A 20761-nucleotide genomic window follows, 5' to 3' on the forward strand; every position below is an offset into this window, starting at 1 on the left:
AATATTACCTAGTTGATACAGAGGTTCTTTCTTAGCAGGATTGTCTTCATGACTCCTAAGGTCCTTTATAAGATTTTATGCAGGATAAGGGAAATAACTCTTTTCTTCTCAACTAATCATTAGTTTTACATCCCGTTATACAAACAAATCTTGTTTTTTACTGCATATTATCTTTTAAAATTCTTTTGATTTCCTTGTCTTATGTTGTGTTCTTAACGTTTTCATATCTTGAATGTAATAGGCATACTAATATAATATTGAACAAAGTAGAAAGAGATTTTCACCATTTAAAATTAGTATTATTCAGGGGACACTTTTTAAAAATCCAGTGTACATATTTATACTAAATATAAAGCAAATTTTCTCCATTAGCTAAAGCTAACAGTAGTAAACAAGTTAAGTATATAGAAATATTGACAGTCACAGATGATATTTTGTGTTTGGCATTGTTAATCGTTTGGTTTGCTTTCTTGATTTGGAAGTGTAAGCGATGTTTCTCCTCTTACTCTTACAAAAATAATTATGCTATTAGATTATATTTTCCACTGTCAAATTACTTGTGTAACTATATATGTGATGGCCTTTATGGAGAGACCCAATGGGTCACTTTGCTTCTGGTTAGTTAGGTCTGAGTCTGATTGCTCTGTCAGATTTCAGTGTCTATGTCACTTCTTCTGAAGATCTTGCTTTTCTTCTAGTGTCAGTAAGGTTCTGCAACCATATTATATTTTCTCTTTTATAATCATTGTGCTCTTTATTATAATTTCATGAACAAAAAAATCCATCCTCGTTGTCAGCAAGTCTCTTCAGTATATTTATCTTGTCTGTTACTCTATCGTATTGTCTAGCACATCCTGGCATATAAATACATTGAATAATAATTGTGGAATAAGTACCTAATGTTTTAAATTCATTCTGACACCCCTCCCCATAACTTTATGGGGGCTCTGAATTCTTCAACAACAAAATGTGACTGTAAACACATTCATTCACTTAAGTTTATCCACAGAGTTGCATATATACAGGCTTTCTTTAGAATTCCCCATCCCGTGTACATTCTTTTTTGTGTCCCAGCGCAGATAACAACCCCTGTCTCACAAGTTAAAAGAATTTAGCCCTTTTCCAAGAATCTGACAAGAACCACTCTTCAGTAGCTCCTATGGGCAGCACTGTTCCTGTAATCTTGTCTCCTAGCCTGTGACGTTAACTAGACCGTTTCCACCTCTGACTGTCATACCACAAGATACATTGTTTCTGTAATTGAGTATTGTTTTTATTATTTTATTTTATTGAGTCTTTTTGAGACAGGTTCTTGCTGTACAGTTCAGGCTGGCTCTGAGCTCACTTTGTAACAGTCCTCCTGCTTTAGCCTCCCAAGTGCTAGGATTACAGGCATGTGCTACACGCCTGATTGAGGATGTTTTTATCATAGTTACTTTAGTTATCTCTGAGCAGGATTTATAACCCTATTAAGTTTTATGTGGTTTGGTTTTGAAGATGGAAAGACATTGAGTATAATCTTCCTTTAATTTTGAATTTTCCTATTTAATTTTCTGATTGGAGTCAAATTGAAATCTCTGGTTTCTAAACCCTTTACCTCCCATTTGTCAGCTGTTTATAAGTCACTGTATTGGCATTCAGGGATTTTTGTAATGGGGGAGGCAGTCCTCACTTGTCATTGAAACTGACTCAGTCTCCTCTTTGTTGCTGTAAAGGAGTAATGCATCAAGTGAAACATTTAGCAGAATCAGAGTCTGTGTTGACAAGTCCACCAAAGGCGTGTACAAATGGCTCAGGGTCCTTGGGCTCTATGACGCCAGTCAGCAGTGGAACAGCCACATCTGCCACTAACGCTGGAGCCGATTTGGGATCTCCCAGCTTGCAGCACAGCAGAGACGATTCTTTAGATCTCAGCCCTCAAGGGTAAGTGAAAATTTTGCTGTGGCTTTTAGTTTTACTTTGGTACTTGGGGCTCAAACAGGGATTAAAATGGTGACATTTCAGAGAGTGTGAATGTTTCATAGTTTTTCATCATTCGTTAAATGTTTCATGGGTAGAAGAAGAAAGCATTTTTGGGACAGGCAGTCTAGCTCAGTGGCGCAAGTGTCTACCTGGCAAGTGCGAGGTCATGAGTTTGATCCCCAGTCCCCCCCAAAAAACATCTTTAGAAATGTGTCGCATTGGACCTTGCTTGGAATATCAGACATCACACACTTCCCATTGACATGCAAGGGAACTACGACTCAGAAACATGTACTTGGATGCACGGGTGTGGAGTTTCAGCTTTTGATTCTGATTCCAGAACTGGGTGATTGTGTACTGCATTGTTGCACATAAACTGCTTTTGAGACATCCAGCTGTTGACATTAAAAAGTGCTACAAATTAGAAGTGTTAAACAAGCAGAGAAACCTGATTTCTAGTTTATCATCAAATTCACAAATCATCAAATGGGAGCATATATTTTCCTTTGCCTTAACAAGTGAAAAAGACAACTTTTAAGTCTTTACTTGCACCTGCTTACCAGTTGTTCATTTCTGTTATACTTTGCTACTCATACTGCTTTTTATTTCATACTGCTTTTAATGTTAGAATCAGATCACACAAAAAATGTTTGTTTCTTTAATGTTAGGAACTTGAGTATTACTGCATGCATGGTACGTATGAACCAGATTCAGTAGTAAAATTTACAGTGTGGTTAGTACAGTAGTGCACTTTTAAACTGAAAAATAGGTTTCGAGTAACAGTAGTAGTAATAAGTGGGTTCCAAAAATTACACCTTGTAAACTCCATGTAGCTCTGTCTTGTGCCTCTAGCTAGATTGTGATGGTGGGGTGGAATTGCGGGGCGGAGGTGTCCTGGGATGCTCCTTTTGGTGCCATTCTAGCTTACATACAAACTGGCAGTTTCAAGGCTTGTGGCAAACTAGGACTTAGGATGCAGTGACTGTTGTTTTAGGGGAAGCTGCTGCACTTAGGTGGAATCCGTTACCTGCTAAGTTTGAGACTAGGGCCTGGAGAATATTGAGGGCTATTGATCTTCCTAATTTTTATTTTTATTTTTATTTTTACATTTATTTATTTTTCAAATGGCCAGGTCTTGCTATGTAGTTTAGAAGCTTGTTTTGCCTTAGCCTCTTGTGTGCTAGGCTTACAGGTGTGTACTACCACACTGGCTTCAATGTGCTGTTCTTTTCCCTTCTAGCTTTGTAGACCCTTTTCCCTCATTGGCTGCTGTAACCCTTAAGTTATTGCAGGATTTTGCTATTGAGTGCAGGCATTGTGTCTGAGACATCATAGATGCTCAGTGAATTTCAGTGTATGATGCACAGCTCAGAAAAATGGGCTGTTTCTGAGCCACTTTGTGTTAGAATTAGTTCTGCCATCTCCAAAGGAAGGAGAGGATCTTTGTCTTCAAACATTTTCGGAATTTTGGAGCTAAGGATATAACCCAGTGGTAGAGCACTTGCATGGCATTCCTGACGCTCTGGGTTTGAGTCCCAGCACCCCACAAAGTAATACTTTTTCTCCCAGAGTTTAAAGTGGTTCTATATTTCAAGTGATACATTCATATTTTTAAGGTAGAATTTTTTCTGGTGTTCATTCATCTTTTAAAGATCCATTTGTCCTAATTGTCAGGTACATTTGAGCATCAAGCAGATTTCTTTCATAGAAATGTGAGATGTTGGAAGAGTTTTTTTTCCCCAAATTTTTTAAATTTTATTTGAGTCTCTAAAGCATTTTTCATTTTTTACATCATATTTAGTTTGTTATCTTAAGACTTAATTGCTGTTTCAAATTATTACTAGCATTGTTAAGAATATAACCTATACACAATTTAGTTTAATCTATGGTTTTAATTCAAATAATACAACTTATACAATACTAGAGTTATATTTAGGTTTTTTTTAAAAACCACAGAAGTGTTTTTAATTATAAATGCTTTAGTTATAAATGCATTCACTTTGTTGTTGTTTATGCATCATGAAATTACTTTGTGTAGGATATTATAAGCAGATAGGGAAGTATTTTGACACTATGAACACTAAGTGCTATATAGGTTAGGAAAGAGATTTAGTACTCACATTTTGCATCCTCTTTCTAGTTGGTGATTATATAGTTTTTAACTATTCAGATTTTTTTTATTGTGTGTTTATTGTCTTAGTGACTTCCTTGTCTCTAAGATACAATACCCACTATGCACAATTTAAAGGAGGAAAGATTTATTTTGGTTCACAATTTGTAAAGGTTTCAGTCTATAGTTAGTTGGCTCCAAGACAGGACAGCAGGGCTAAGGAGAAGCAGCTCATGGTTTGGTGCCAGGTAGTAGAAGTTAAAAGAAGAGCAGGGAGAAGATAAACCCTTCCAGGACACTCCAAGTGATCCACCCCTCCCCACCATATTCCACCTCACAGCAAATCATCTTAAACTCATCAATGGAGTAAACCATGGAATATCATGCCCCATGATCCAGTCACCTTCTCAAAACCCCACCTATAAGAGCAGGAGGCTTTGGGGACATTTAGGTGTAGACGATAACATTTGTCTTGTGCACCAAATGGACTGCATTGTATAACAAAGTTGAACACATGTGGTTAATCATATACTCTATTTTATTTTTGTTGTTACTCATTTCTTGTGTTAGTATACTGGAAAGATTACTGGCACAGTCAGCATTTCACGATCACTAAAAGAGAACTACCCTGTATAATATTCTTGTAACTCACTGTTTCTGCCATTTAGCTTGGTTTTCAAATAATTACTAAACTTCATGTTTTCCATGTGATAGTCGATTAAGTGATGTTCTAAAGAGAAAACGACTGCCTAAACGAGGGCCAAGAAGGCCAAAGTACTCACCTCCAAGAGATGATGACAAAGTAGACAATCAAGGTAATTCCTTTGATAAAATTATTTGGGGGGGTACAGCAAAAGGTGGTAGCAATATACCTGAGTTTCTGGAAAACCCAGTGTTTTTGATTCTTTACTTAATTAACTTAAGATTGTGAATTTTAAGTTGCTTTGATTTTCATGTTAATATTAAAATGATATAACTGTAATTCTTTTTTTCTTTTCCTAGCTAAAAGTCCCACCACTACTCAGTCACCTAAATCTTCTTTCCTGGCAAGCTTGAATCCAAAAACGTGGGGCCGGTTAAGTGCACAGTCCAACAGCAGCAATATTGAGCCAGCACGGACTGCAGGAGTCAGTGGGCTCGCCAGGGCTGCCTCAAAGGATACCATATCCAATAATAGGTGAAGCGGGGGTCTGTGTTGCTTCTATTCTTATCAGAAAGCCCTTAACACTGTATCACTCAGCACATCTTTATACATGGACAGGCAGTTTGAATTTGTTCCCAGAAGTGGTACAGCTCAAGGATGAGCAAGATTCTCTAGTTACAAATTTGTGTCTGGCTTTGTTCTAAGTATTAGTCTTGAATTGTAAAACTCTGTTCACCACCTCTAGCTAGGAGTCACATATGTTCAAAACCAAACAAATTATGTTCCCTGTGGAACCATCCTCGGTTTTATTCTGGACAAAAAAGACTGACATTTCCCATCCACAGTTAGGCTTCCTTCTATCATAAAAATGTTTTCAGTGGAACTTAAGAACTTTAGAGAACCTTATTTTAGGACTTGCTAAATAATTTGTCACCAGTTTTTTGAAGTCATTGGGAGTTTGTTTTGTTTTGTTTTGTTTTTTGTTTTGTTTTGTTTTGAGAGAGAAGGTACTCTGTGGAATACATGGATTATTTTTACACAGAAGTTTTCTTTTTTTTTTGGTATTGAGGGATTGAACTCACAACCGTGCACTTGCCAGGCAGGTGCTTATACTGCTGAACTAAATCCCTAGCCTCACATAAGAAATTTTTTAAAAATCAAATTATGTTAGAAAAACAAAAATGCTTTTATGGTTTGTTGGTTGTGTTTATGAATTTTTAGTAGTGAAAATAAATAAGAAATATATTTCTGAAACCGCCATCACTTATAATTTAAACAGCCAGATCTCATGTATTACAGCAATGCATCTAACAATTAGGTTTCGTATCTGTGTTTCTTCACTTCTGTTTCCTAGCAAATACAAGTAATGACAAGGCACATATGTCTGTACTTTGGAGGAAACAAACTATGCAAAATTGCTTTTGGCCATCATTTAGGAAACTTATTACGTTGTAGGGTCTTAAGAAATGAGAACATCTTGTTTATCCTTCATGTAATAACCTAAAATGTATTTCAAGTACCCAAACAATTCTCTAGGTACATTATAACCCAAAATCTTTTAAAACGAAATTCGAGGGCTGGGGATTTGGTTCAGCAATTTAAGCACTTGCTTGCTAATTGCGAGGTCGTGAGTTTGATCCCTGGTATCAAAATAGATACATAAATAAGATGAAATTCAGTTTGGTCAGTGTGAGCCTGAATTTATTAATTGATAAGCATGCGCCAGAACGGGTTTTTAAGTGTTACAGTTTATGACTTTGGTTATAGTTTATGACTTTGACTATAATTTGAGGTCCTTTCTGGGTATACTGAGACTTTAATTTCTTTTTCCTTCTTGTAGAGAAAAGATTAAAGGATGGATTAAGGAGCAGGCACATAAGTTTGTAGAGCGTTACTTTAGTTCTGAGAACATGGACGGCAGCAACCCTGCCCTGAATGTCCTGCAGAGACTTTGTGCTGCAACCGAACAACTCAACCTCCAGGTGCGCTGCCCGTGGCATCTCACTCGTCTCCTCTGGTCTTGCTGTTCCTTTCCTTGAGGACTTTTCATGCTTTTATGTCTCATAGGTCGACTTTTTTTTTAGCCAAACATGTCTGTGGCACTAACGTTTCTTGGTTTTTTGGGACTAGGGATCAAACTCAGTATTTCACACTTGCCAGACAGGCACTTGTGCCACTGAGCTTTAGCCTAACATTTCTAACATTTCTTTTAGGTGTCCCGTGACAACCTGGTTCATCATTTTTGTTCACTGTACTAGAAATGTCATCCTCATTACTTTTTCACCGTATCCCTTATATCTTGACAAATGGAGAGATTTCAGAAATGTGCCTCAAGTACATCTCATTTCTAAATCCTCTTCACCTGTGAGTGATGGAGTTGCGAGGCTTTTGCTTAACTCCTCTCCGTAGTGGCATCTTTTGGTACCTGAGGGCAGAGGTTTATCTTTTTCATCTGATTCATGGTTTTTATTGTTTAATTTTTGTTGTTGCTTTGAATCACCTTGAGTACTTTTGGCTCTAGTTTCCCAGAAAATTTATCCATTTAATTAAGATTTTAAATGTTTTGACTGAAAGCCACGTCTTGGATTCTTACTTTGTCTTTTCATTCTGATGTTATGTTATAGTCCCTTACTGCAGTCTTCTCCCCACACTCCCTACCCCAATTTTTTGGCTTTTGAGACAAGGTCTCACCATGCAGTACAAGCTGGCCTTGAACTCTCGCATCATCTTCCTGCTTTAGCATCCTGAGTGTTAGGATTAGTGGCATACACCACTATTCCTAGTGCTTATTCTTGATGGTGTGCTGTCTAAAGCCCCCCTCCCCCATATTATATTGGCAACATGTAGATTTTTGGATATGTTACCGATGCCAAGTTTTCTTTACAAGATAGTTAGCATTTTTTAATGTATCTGTGTGTCAGATCCTGGTTCCCAGGATTTGCTAAGAGTGCACCACTCTCTTGGCATGCCTCCCCACCCCCACTCTTTAAGCATTTTAAGTTAGAGTTACGGTTAAGCATTGAGAATGTATTGCATTCCTTCTGTGGAAATGTGAATTGTGTGTTTAGTAAATGGTCCTAAACCAATACAGAAATGTGTTTGCCACTCTTCCAGGTGGATGGTGGAGCTGAGTGCCTTGTAGAAATCCGTAGCATAGTCTCAGAGTCAGATGTGTCATCCTTTGAAATCCAGCATAGTGGATTTGTGAAGCAGCTGTTGCTCTATTTGACGTCTAAAAGTGAAAAAGATGCTGTGAGCCGAGAGATCCGATTAAAGAGATTCCTTCATGTATTTTTTTCTTCTCCTGTAAGTTATCTAATAATGCTTATATATCTGGAGTAAGTGTTCACTAACAAACATGTTTTTATCTCTATATATCAAAGTGTACAGAGTAAAACAACAAACGACAAAGCCCACATCAAAATGTACTAATGTTGCTCCCCATTCCCTTTTTTAAGACAAGCCATTAATAGTATTCTCTTATTTATGAATATATTTTATTCTTAAAGTTTGGTTTTTAAGCATACATTTTGCAATATCTTATTTTAGGGAAATAGGCACAGTTTAACTATAGACAGAATAGACATATTTTTCTTTTGTGCATAAAACATAGTGCTAATAATTCCATCGGTCATTATTTATAATATGGAACAAAGGCAGAGGCTCACTCTGTTTACCTTCACTGAGTGTTGGTGGGAGGGTAACTACTTTCATATGCTATTTACTTAGCATTCTTTTGTTTATAACTGCTTCAGAGGTGTTGCCTCAGAAATCTCTAGATTGTCCATATAATAGGCCTAAGAATTACACTCCTGTGTATTAGCAAAACTATTTAACTTGTGCCCTTGCAGGGCTTGCAGTCACTTGCACACTGCTTGTATTAATTTGTAGGGCAGCCTGAAGAGTTGATACAGACTAGAGATTAGAGATTAAATAGAGGTGTGACAGTGTCGCATGTAGTTTTACACTATGCTTAAGATTAGGTGCAGATCTCTCATCTCTTACCTGAAACCCCTAAGGCTGGATGGGTTAAAGAGTTCCATAGTGCAATACAGAAATATCCTCAGTGACTTCTGAGCAGAACTCTTGTGTCATACACCGTAAATGTTTTTTTCAGCCAAGCATAAATATTCTTACTAAAATGACATAAATAAAGATTGTAAATAATTGTGTCTGTCTGAGACAGCTTTTACCATCCAACAATATGTGCTTTTAGAACCTTTTGAATTTGTAAGTTACGACTGCATAAAACTTTTTTTTTTTTTTAATCGGTACCGGGGATCGAACTCAAGATGCACACTTGCAAGGCAGGTGCACTTATGCCACTGAGCTAAATCCTCAGGCCCACGAGTAGATAAAGCTTTGAGCAAAGGTTTATGGGCAATACAAGAAATAGTGTCTTTATTTGAAATAATTTATTTGGAAACATTGTCTCAATTCTGTTATAAACATGAAAAAATGATACTGTTTTGTAAAGCTGCTTATTAAATTTTCTTGTTGAGGGGGAGTGTTCCATCTTCAAAAGGCCTCGTCTAACCTGTTGGTTTATTTATCACTTTAGCTTCCTGGAGATGAGCCCATTGGGAGAGTGGAACCAGTGGGTAATGCACCTTTGCTGGCATTAGTTCACAAAATGAACAATTGCCTCAGCCAAATGGAACAATTCCCAGTCAAAGTGCATGATTTCCCTAGTGGAAACGGAACAGGAGGCAGGTAAGGACCATCCCCTGCGTATGCCCTTGCCACTGGTTACTTCTGTTGAAGTAAAGAGGCAAGAGGTCTGCAGAATCTTAGTTTGCTCAAAGAATATTGTTGTGTAGTAACTGTGAAGAAATTGGGCATCTAAAGAATGCACAAAGAATTTCTGTTGTTCTTTCATCTGGCCATGCTGGGGAATGGACGTGGGGCCTCTTGTTTGCAGGCTGATGTCTTCGACCACCGAGCTGCATGCTCAGCTCTTAATCTAATGCTTTTTGTCGCTGAGATCATCACATCATGTGTCTTAAACCTGGTTTAAAAGTGTGCAGACCAGCAGCTGTCTTGCCGACTTTGGCGTAGGCTTAGTTGATGATACACATAAATCTTTTCTAAGTATTTTGTTAATATGAATAATAATTTGTTTTTGTGATAATTCCATATATAATAATAGTGTATATAACTTTCCGGTCATGTTGAGTTTTAACTAGTAAGTGTTTTAAAATTTTACCGTATTTATGTTTTTTCCTGTAATACAGTTTAAAGGACTTGTGAAGTGCTGCAGAATGAATGAATGAATTCTAAAAGTTAATTGTTACATATTATGGAATGTTACAAATTTCATGGACTATTTTGATGTGAAACCCAGAAAAGAAATTATAATTTGGCTTAAGATCCACATTCTAATAAGCTTTTGATTAAAAAAAAACTTGATTGAATGAAAACAGCATGAATAAAACTATGACTTTTCTAAACATGTAGTGTAGTATATTCCATTTGGATCATTATCCTGTAAAAGTTTATTAAATGACATTTTAAATTATGCCTAAGGAAACCATGAGCCTTTTTATGTTTGCCCAAATTTATTTGAAACAAGTTTAACATGTTTATAGCAATATAATGGAGTAAGACTTTTACCATATTCCTATTTTCATGCTTTATGGTATTTTATCAGTAACTGCATTTTATCTGTATATCTGACTCCTCCCACCAGAGTTTTTCGGATATGACCTATTTACCTCATTGCAATGCTACAGCTATGAAAGGCTTCATTCCAAAGTATGTAGCAAAATAAATTTTTAAGGTTCTTGAAGTAACTTTGTAGTTGAAATTTTTGATCGCAAAAGATGGGTATTTTGTTTGTTTTTAATAGGAGCTTATTAGAAAAAGGCAGAGCATAGTATTGCAGAAGTAAATATGCTCAGATAGTTGCAGAATTTTTGTTCCAGAAAACCATGACAAGTTGTTTCTGTTTATGTGGGTTTGTGGAGAGATCAAATGTTGATTAAGGGGCTGGGGATTTAGCCCAGCAGCATAAGCACCTGCCTTGCAAGCAGGCGGTCGTGAATTCGATCCTCGGTACCAATTTTAAAAAAAAAAGTTGATTGAATGTTTTCATGTGCATGCATTTACACTCATTCATAATTTTTAAAAATAAATATTACTCATTGACTTTGTCCTTTGTAGACCTTAATTTATAAGTGCGTGCTTGTGCTTTAGGAAAATGAAGTTTGCATAATTTATTTTAATGTATGTCACTTGTGAAAATAATGTAGAATAACTTTTTTTTCACAAATTATCTTGAGCTTCTCTCTCAACAGAGGATCACAGGCTTTAAAATTTTTCAACACACATCAGTTAAAATGCCAATTGCAAAGACATCCCGACTGCACGAATGTGAAGCAGTGGAAGGGTGGCCCTGTCAAGATTGATCCCCTGGCTCTGGTGCAAGCTATTGAGAGATACCTTGTCGTTAGAGGTACTTTCCATGCATACCTGGTGTGTTTTATATGTATATTTGGGGTGGAATTAATGTTAAGAGATATGCATACTGTTCATATGCATACTGTTCCCCTGTTCTAATGCCCTTTCTGATGAAACCTGGACTGTACGAACTTGTGTCCTGTCATGGTGTGTAGGCATTTGTTAGCTTAGTAGAGGTTGACTGCTTGTGTAAAGAGCTCACTCATGCTGGAATGTACTTCAAAAGATATCATGCACTTTGACTGTGCTTAAGATTTACTCCAATCTTTCTGCTTCATGGATTAGAGTATAATATGTATATTTTGTTTCTCTAGGAGAGTATCAATCTAACTAGTATACATGGGTTTTTCTTTAAAACCTAAAATTGGTAGGTGTTTAACAGGCTTCTTGGGTATTTAGGGTATGGACGAGTTCGAGAAGATGAAGAGGACAGTGATGATGATGGATCAGATGAAGAGATAGACGAGTCTCTGGTAAGGTACTAACTACTCCCATCATGTTATGATGTACGGTGGCTACCCCTTGTCTGTGGCTTAGCTTTTCTTGATTAGAGTTACCTAGCATCATGTACTCTCCAAAAATAGTATGTAAGAAATTCATAAATTCTAAGTAACTTTCACATACCTTTTATTATAGTATATTGCTAAAATTACTGCATTGTGTTAATCTCTTCCTGTGTTTAATTTATAAGTTAATCTTTATCACAGTTATGTATATATAGGTGAAAGAAAATCCAAAATCTGACATGTTCCAGAATATAAAATTTTTCAAGTGCCAGCCTGATAATCACTAAGTAGAAATTCCACACTTGACCTCATGTGAGAGGTTGTAGTCCAGATGCAGGTGCATTAAAAATACTGTATAAATTTACTTTCAATGCTTTGTGTAAGGTAAACATCAACTGAGACTTGTTTAGACTTGGAACTCATTCCTAAGATATCTCATGGTGTTTATGCTGATTGATACCTCAAAATTTTTAAAAAATACCTGCAGTGCTTCTGGTCCAAACATTTCAAATAAGTGATCCATGGCCCTGTAGGGTTCAGTATTATCTGCAGTTTCAAACATCCATGAGGATCTTTGGATGTATTCCAGGCTATTGAGGTGGGCCACTCTATAAAGATCAGTGCCTGGAGCTTAAAAGGATTTTGCTTTGTTTTATTCAGGCTGCACAGTTCTTAAATTCAGGCAATGTCCGGCACAGGCTACAGTTTTACATTGGAGAACATTTGCTGCCGTACAACATGACTGTGTATCAGGCAGTGCGGCAGTTCAGCATACAGGCTGAAGATGAGAGAGAATCCACAGACGATGAGAGCAATCCTCTGGGGAGAGCTGGCATTTGGACAAAGACTCACACAATATGGCAAGTCTGACGATTATTTCTGTTGGTGCTCTATGAACTTACTGTAATTTGGTATTTTATGAATGTATTGTACAATTTGTATTAAATGTGTAGCTGATTTTTTAAAAAGAAGACTGTACCATAACTTCGTAATTACTAAAAGATAAAATGCTTCACATATTTATGTGCCTGTACATATGTAGGTAGCTTCCTTAGTTACTAGAAAACATATTAGTGTGGAAAAACAGTTTACAAATGCCTTCCTAAATTCATTTTAGGTCTTTGAGACAAAAATGGTATTCCTTTTGGTAGTAAGAGTCTCAGCATCTCTGAGGCTTGAGAGGCATTGGGTGCCTACTGGTGTATGCTGTTCATATTCAAAAAGATCCATTCTCCGAGATCCACTCTTTGTCAGGCAGCCCCTCCTGGAGAGAGGTTTGCTAGGTAGTCTCTTAAAGGATGCATTGCTACTGGTAATACTCTGAATCCAACAAGGGAGAGAAGAGTATAGACTTCAGAGAGTTCTGGGGATTCTTTGTGGTCTGTGGCCTCAGAGCTTAGCTTTGTAATTTTAAAATCTATGTATAAAATATCCTGTCTTATCCTTGTAGGTACAAACCTGTGAGAGAAGATGAAGAGAGTACTAAAGATTGCGTTGGTGGTAAAAGAGGAAGAGCCCAAACAGCTCCAACAAAAACTTCCCCTAGAAATGCAAAAAAGCATGATGAATTGTGGCATGGTAAGATGATGTATAAAGGGAAATGGATTGTCATCTGGCACTGGTCTACTTGTGTTCTTAGATTTTAGAGTTATGATTTGTATCTAAGGAAGTTAGAATATAATCACTACAAACCATTTGATTGCTTTTAATTAAATCCTTGACTTTAGTATCTAGAAAATGAAAAATTAAGTGCCTCTACAATTAAATTTGAAAAGAATATTGGAGAAAATTCTTATACCTAATTCCTTTAAAAAAAAAATACATTTTCATGAATGGTGAACATACTTTATTAGCAGGGCACATTTCACTGAAGAGATGGAAGGCAGTAACTAGTCACCAATAAATTTTCCTTCAGATTTTATGGTCATTCATTATAATTGAACAGCTACAGAAGAACTAACTACTGATGCCAGATCATGGCAATCACTTTCCAAGTGACTTATTTTCCTTCACAGTGCTTCCAATGTAATATGGCATACCTCTTCATGTGATAGCAATAACACTTGATCGTGTGGCTAGATTATCATTTCGTGGGACCATCCCCACTGCCATCATTCTCATACTGGTTTCCTTGTCTACACAAGTGAGAGCTTGTGCCAGTTTTTTGGTAAAACTAAGATTGCTGTATTTAAAAGGCTCTAAGAGCCATTTCAGGCTGAGGATTTAGCTTTTAGTGGTATAAGTGTCTGCCTGGAAAGTAAAAGGTCATGAATTTGCTCCCTGGTACCAAAAAAAAAAAAGTCATTTCATGAAGTGATGGTATGATTTTCCATTATTTTGATTGGTAAAATAGATGGCAGCTGTTCTTCAGGCTTTTGTTTTTATTTTTGAAAAAGCCATTATTTAAATCTAAGAACATAGGAATTATAGTTTTTTTTTTAAAAAAAGGTCTTAAGCTAAATAACTACATTCCTTTTACTAGACTTATAATTTGAGGGTATTTGTGAGTTTTAAGCTGTACATGAAAAATCTTCAGTAATTTCTTTATCATTTTTAATTTAAGTGGTTTATTATTTTTCTCTGGCCATTTTGTTAGCTTTTCTTGTATAAAAGAGAGATGCCTATGAGTCAGTTTTTCTTTTATAATGTTTATTTAGGTGTTGAGGGAAAATGAAGTATTTAGTTAATATCTTAGGGGTAGAATGATCCTTGCCCCTCTGGCTTACTGTTGTAACTTTAATCCAGACTTAAACTTTGGTCTTTTGCCCTCTAGATGGAGTGTGCCCATCAGTATCAAACCCTTTAGAAGTATACCTCATTCCCACACCACCTGAAAATATAACCTTTGAAGACCCATCGTTAGATGTGATCCTTCTTTTACGAGTTTTACATGCCATCAGTAGATACTGGTATTACTTGTATGACGTGAGTAGTGTTCCCTACTTACAATGTTCTCATGCTGCATTGTTCATGACATATTGTCTCATAGTTTCTGTTCAGTGATGGATGAATCTTCTGTTACACTAGACATAGAAACAGTGATTGAGTTAACTGCAGGGGTCCTTGTCCAGTGAAGTACAATCCATGGAAACTTTTCCTGGCCTGTATTTGTTTGATTAGTTCTCTTGGAAGATTCATAAAAATGCTCTCTGGTTATAAATTTATTAATTTAAGCTACAGTTTGAAAGCTGAACATGGGTTTATTAAAGGCTTTAAGATATGTTTAACCAAATGTTCATTTGTTAGGATTAGAATTTGTATCAAGTACAGAGTTGAGTAAATTTGCCTTTGCTGTTCTGTTATGGAGGGGAAGGGCTGCGGAGGTAGCTATGTGTGGCACATGAACTCAGCTCCCCTTGGCGACTGAGTCGGTTCTAGTGGGTCATGGGTTGGTTTGGAGCATTGCTTTAGCAGCAGGTTATAAGAGTTGTTTGGGTTGGGGCCCACCAGTGTATTGCATGATGGAAACGGATAAGGGAAATCTAGGTACTACCTGTGTGTTTTGGGAAAGAGGAAGAGATTGTCATATTTTATTACATGTAGACTTTTTTTTTTTTAACACTTTACAGAATGCGACGTGCAAGGAGATTATTCCAACTAGTGAATTTATTAACAGTAAGTTGACAGCAAAAGCAAATAGGCAACTTCAAGATCCTTTAGTGATCATGACAGGCAACATCCCAACCTGGCTTACTGAGCTAGGAAAAACTTGGTAAGACAATCACTGTGGGCGGCCTTGTAACTATTACTTATTACTGTTGACTTGCTCTTTATGTATTTTGTTACAGAAACCTCTTTTAAGTGGAACTGTTGAGGTGTTTATTAACGTTGTATTTCATCACAGTTTGTGTAGCTTTAACTTGGAGGCAGCTTTGTTCAGTGGGGGCTGGAGCTAACTCTAGCTTACATGAAATGGAAGTGTGACTGAGGAGAGTCATCCTTGGTTGTCATAAAATTGGACTCTATTGTTATCTTTTATTTCTTTTTTTATTTTTGGTACTGGGGATTGAACTCATGACCTTGAGCTTGCCAGGCAGGCTCGTATGCTGCTGAGCTAAATCCCTGGCAAATGGAGTTTTATTATCTTTTTTATTTTTTAATTACATTGGACTCTAACGTAGAGTTGCCTGGATCTCTGAGCTGTGTGGGCCAGTGACTGCAAGATTGTATTGATGCACTGGCCGTTGACCATAGGTGACTTATTGAACACAGTGAGATAAAATTAGAAATTGAGCCAGGCATGTTGGTGCATGTCTATAATCTTAAAACTTGGGAGACCAAATCAGTAGGATCACTGCAAGTCCGAGGCAGCCTGGGCTACATAGTGAGTTCAAGTCCAACCTGAGCTGCACAGTGAAACCATCTCAAAAAACCAGTGAAACAAAAAGAAAGAAAAAATAAGAAAGGAAGGAATTGAGGTTTTGTGTTGCACTGGCGTATCCTCATGGGGCTGCCATGTTACACAGAACAGCTGTAAAGCATTGAGGTCTCAGATGCTCTGGACAGTGTTCACCAGAAGTGCAAAGCATGGGTCAAGAGCAGTAGGTGTTGGTGTAGGCTAGTAGTTGTCCATTTTTTGAAAATCAGTAACTATATTTTGGCAACTGAGTGACTTAAAATCCCAGAGCCGGGAGGAAAATCATAGAGCAAAGCCTTACTGTATGTGGCAGGTGGGGTTGAGGAGTTCACGTAAGTGAAGTTGTCATATTTTAAATTTTAGCTTTCACTTGTCACCTTGCATTTTCCAGAAACATTGGGATAGATTGAAGATTATCTTGGCTACACCTGATTAAAATGTAGGCTTCTAAGTTAGATTTTACATGGAAAGGCTACGTAAGCCATTATACCCTGGGCACTTAGAAAGCTTAATGTGCTCGGTATGCAGGTTTGCACCTGGAGTCTCATCTGCTCAGGACTCTGAGCCAGGAGGAACACTTGAGCCCAGGAGTTTGAAGCCAGCCTGGGCAACATAGCAAGACTCAACTGCAACAAAAACTTTAACCAAATTTTTCAACAAAAATTTTTTTAGTAAGAATTATAAAAATTTTTAAAAATTAATTCTCTTAGACCACCTTACTGGTTCTGTTTATAATTAGTAGTCTGTGTTAAATTATAAATTGTTTCTACTACAGGTTTTGATTTTTTTTTAAAAGGCTTCTGATTCTTATCCTGATAATAAATTTATATTATGTCTTTTTTCAGCCCATTTTTCTTTCCTTTTGATACCCGACAAATGCTTTTTTATGTAACTGCATTTGATCGGGACCGGGCCATGCAAAGATTACTTGATACCAACCCCGAAATCAACCAGTCTGATTCTCAAGATAGCAGAGTTGCGCCTAGATTGGATAGAAAAAAAGTAAGTCTCTCCCAAAAAATAATTGAATTGAGGTTTTCAAAATAATGGGAAAAGTAGAAATGGTGGTATACCTAATTATGCCATTTGGTTTTGGCGGCCCAAATGAACCATAGTCCTCTCATTCTTTATCTATTCTTAGTTGTCTCTCTCTCTCAGCCGTATTTTCCCATCTTCTCTTAGAGTTTGGCTGTGATTCTTTTATTCAGCAGTGACAACTTCCCCTCACTCCATTTCTTGAAATCATTTCTTCAGTCTTTTTTAGTTACCATAATTGCTGTATTTAGAGTCTTCTTTTTTCTAGACTTTATTTTCTTGCTAAATTAAGAGCTCAAGAGTTTCTTTTAAAACTGACCCAATATGTGGTAGTTAGAATTAATCACATCCATTTCATTCCCTGTAATACATCATTCCCATTAGAAGAGACATGAAAAGAAATCCTTCATGGATCTTGAGCCTCTGTACCCCACTGGTCAGTGCCAGTACTGCTGACGTCGTCGTAGTAGCAGCAGCAGCGCCAGGAACCACAATGCTCGCAGCCCTTCCCTCTGTGAGCCTGTCCTACACCTCTGACTGGCATCGTGTTTTAATCAGGAACTTCCTGTCCATCTTGCTCTTTGTTTGCTGAGGATGTCTCTCTTTCAGAGGTTTTATGTCCGAAAGCCTCCTAAGAGTCATTGGTAATTACATTAAAAAGGAGTGGGACAGATTTTTGGTAAGAAAAAAGCAAAACCATATATATTTAACTTAAAAGCCACTCTTTTCCTAAAATCTTCATTTGTCTTGCAATGCTTCCACATACAGTGGTGTTGCCGTGCTTCAGAGGTGCAGGGCCTTTGTCACCCTCCAGATGCTCAGCCTGTTGGGAGCTTTGCTTACCAGATCGGGCAGACCCAAGCCAGTGGGCCACAGCTCACCTCACTTACTTACCAGCCTGTTCTCTGTCTGTGCCCAGGGAGATTTCTTATAGCCGTGGCCCTGAATTGGCCCTGAATTACTTCATTCTAACTTGAATTTTCTGAACTTCTCAGGGGTCAAGATAACTTAGTATTTACAATTTGTGTCTAACTTTCCTTCATCTGTACCAGGAAGCTCTTGATGTCTGTAGCAATCGAGCTGCTTTTTAACCTTTCCTGAGGTAGGTGTTTAAAGAAATACCTTTTTAACAGTTGAATTGATTATCTTGCACTTCAGGAGAAGCCAGCTGTTGATTGAAGTTCGGTGCGAGTCATGTGAGTTCTTCACGTCTGTGCTCTCTTTGCAGCGTACTGTGAACAGAGAAGAGCTGTTAAAGCAGGCAGAGTCCGTGATGCAGGACCTTGGCAGCTCCCGGGCCATGCTAGAAATCCAGTATGAGAATGAGGTGAGCGCATGGATCTGGTTGTGATGCTTCCCTTGACTTCTGTTCATCATAAAATAAATTAAATTTGAATTTACAGTAAAATTCCCAAAGGCATTAGGGAAAAAAATCTAAGATTTGTTCCACTTTCTTTTTCAGTAAGTTGTAAATTCTCCATTTTTCAAAAGTTTAAGTATGGTTGAAAAAATTAGTTTTTCTTTCCCCTCTTGTATCAGAATGTTTTATGTAATATTTAAGTTCATAAAGTGAATATTTTAAACATTTATTAGCTTTAGAAATGTTTCTTTAAAAAAAAAAATAAGCAGGTTTACAGAAATGTAGTGATAAACCGCACTTACCTATCAAAAGCTCCCTCCCACCACTTTCCAGTCTGCCCTTTTCTCTCCTTCGGCACTGAACTAGTCATCTATTTTCTGACCCTGTAATTTTGCCTTTCTTGCAATCTCATAGTAAATGCAATCACTTCATAGATAGCCATTTGTGTGTCTTCGTTCACTTACCATAAGGCTTGTAAGGTTCTTTGTCTGTGTTGCTTTATGTCCTAGTTTATTTCCTTTTATTACTGAGTAATAAACATCCAGTCATAAGGTGTGTACTGTAGTGTGTTTCCCAGTCAGTCTCCAACAGATTGCACATTTGGGTTGTTTTCATCATTTGCATAATACTGTTAAGAATATTTGGGTTCATGTCTTTGCATGGACATGAATTTTTAGTTCTCTTGTGTAAACAACTCAGAATTTAATTTCTAAGTCATTTCAGGAAGATGTTTTAACTTTAAAATATCAAGCTGTTTCCCAAAGTGGCTGTCATGATTTATGTTTCACTTACCTTTCCCATTGCTGAGACAAAATACCCAATACCCAAAGTTACAGGAGGGAAAGTTTTAGTCCACAGTAGGCTGGCTCTAAGGCAGGGTGGCACATGGCAGAGGGACATCACAGAGCAGAAGTCAGCAAAGAAGACACAAGTGACAATAGCAACTTCTTTTTGCATCTTTCATATTCAGTCTAGGCAATCCAGCTTTGGGCAGATGCCAAACCAACCAGTGGACTAATTTAATAATCATGCACCCTTGATCTCAGCAACACACACTGTAGATCCAGCCATGGGGGGGCCATCTAGAAACATTCAGAACAGTTTACATTCCTGCCAGTAATGTGTGTATAGAGTGCAGCTGCTCTCCATACTTCACGTGTGATCTTACAGACAGTAAGTCAGTTATTCTATGGTGTTTATAGTGGTATTTTATTGTGACTTTAATTTACATTACCCTGGTGGTTAATGACATTGAACATTCATATATCACTGACGAAGACTACAAGAATTTTGTCTTAAGTTTCTAGTTCTTTTTTTTTTTCCTGCTTCGGTGCTTTTCACATTCTAACAAATTTCTCCTCCCTAAACTGTGACCTCAAAAATTTTCCTCTATGCTTTTTTAAAAATTTTATTTTAGTGCTAATCTTAATTAAAGCTCATTTTTAAGTGTGAAATTAATAAGGATTGAGGGTTTTTTCTCTTTTAAGAAAAAAGTTATTTAGTTTCTCCAGCACCATTTGTTAAAGACTATTCTTTCCCCTGTTTGAAAAACCTTGACACTTGCTGATAGTCAAGTAAGTGAAGTTTTGAATCTCTTTGTAGGTATTTCTGTTCAGTTCTGTTACCCTATGCTGTTTTGTTGCCATGGCTTCATAAAAGTATTCCTAATTCAGTAGTTTAAGTCTGTCAACTTTGTTAGAGCTGGTTCTTCTTCACTAATGTTTTCTTGTAAATTTTAGAATCAGCTTGTCAGAGTGCACACAAAGTTTGGCATGATTGTGTTATGTTTTAATTAGTTTGGAGAGAAGGGGATTTGTTTACTGTATTGTGTCTCCTGACTATGAACATGGCATAAGTGTAACTGCCCACTTAATTAGGTCTTAACTTTTCTCAGTATTGTCTCATTATTTAGGTCTTTTCTTGCACATCCTTTGTTAAATTTCTCTATAAATATTTTTGTTCTGATGATATTGAAAATGACACCTTTGTTTAGTTTCAGTTTTCATTTGTTGGTTCATGGAAGTATAACTACATTTTGTGTATTGATCATGTTTTCTGTGACAGTCATAAATTTAGTCTAACAGGTCACTTGATTATTGTAGACTCAGGGCTTAGGAGGCTTTTCTGTAAAGGATCAGAGAGTATACATTTTGAACTCTGTAGATCATGTGATTTCCATCACAAGTACTTGATTCCATTTTTGTAGCTTGAAAGTGGTCATAGACACAGAAGTGGTCATAAATGAATGGACTTGGCTCTGTTTCTGTTAGACTTTGTGCTCCCTAAAAATTGAAGTTCCTGTCATTTCCGTGTCTTAAATACTGATGAA

The 20761-nt window shown here is 37.0% G+C and overlaps 1 protein-coding gene across 34 annotated transcripts in view; it reads left to right on the top strand.

The window, feature by feature from the left end:
- Positions 1 to 20761, top strand: part of Trip12 (thyroid hormone receptor interactor 12) — a 136536-nt gene that overhangs the window by 101640 nt on the left and 14135 nt on the right. For 28 of the 34 annotated variants that reach the window (XM_063237144.1, XM_063237155.1, XM_063237140.1 and 25 more), the window contains 14 exons: positions 1716 to 1923; positions 4787 to 4887; positions 5075 to 5249; positions 6556 to 6697; positions 7830 to 8021; positions 9277 to 9428; positions 10997 to 11169; positions 11574 to 11647; positions 12341 to 12540; positions 13131 to 13258; positions 14454 to 14605; positions 15250 to 15392; positions 16883 to 17039; positions 18301 to 18399. In XM_063237144.1, coding sequence (XP_063093214.1) covers positions 1716 to 1923; positions 4787 to 4887; positions 5075 to 5249; positions 6556 to 6697; positions 7830 to 8021; positions 9277 to 9428; positions 10997 to 11169; positions 11574 to 11647; positions 12341 to 12540; positions 13131 to 13258; positions 14454 to 14605; positions 15250 to 15392; positions 16883 to 17039; positions 18301 to 18399 — 2096 coding nt within the window. The remainder of the gene's footprint in view (positions 1 to 1715; positions 1924 to 4786; positions 4888 to 5074; positions 5250 to 6555; positions 6698 to 7829; positions 8022 to 9276; positions 9429 to 10996; positions 11170 to 11573; positions 11648 to 12340; positions 12541 to 13130; positions 13259 to 14453; positions 14606 to 15249; positions 15393 to 16882; positions 17040 to 18300; positions 18400 to 20761) is intronic. The other 6 variants (XM_063237146.1, XM_063237157.1, XM_063237158.1 and 3 more) reach the window with 1 other exon arrangement.

The sequence above is a fragment of the Cavia porcellus genome, unplaced genomic scaffold (genome assembly GCF_034190915.1).
Source record: "Cavia porcellus strain 051 isolate PalLab524CR breed Dunkin Hartley unplaced genomic scaffold, mCavPor4.1 scaffold_26, whole genome shotgun sequence".
Taxonomy (NCBI): domain Eukaryota; kingdom Metazoa; phylum Chordata; class Mammalia; order Rodentia; family Caviidae; genus Cavia; species Cavia porcellus.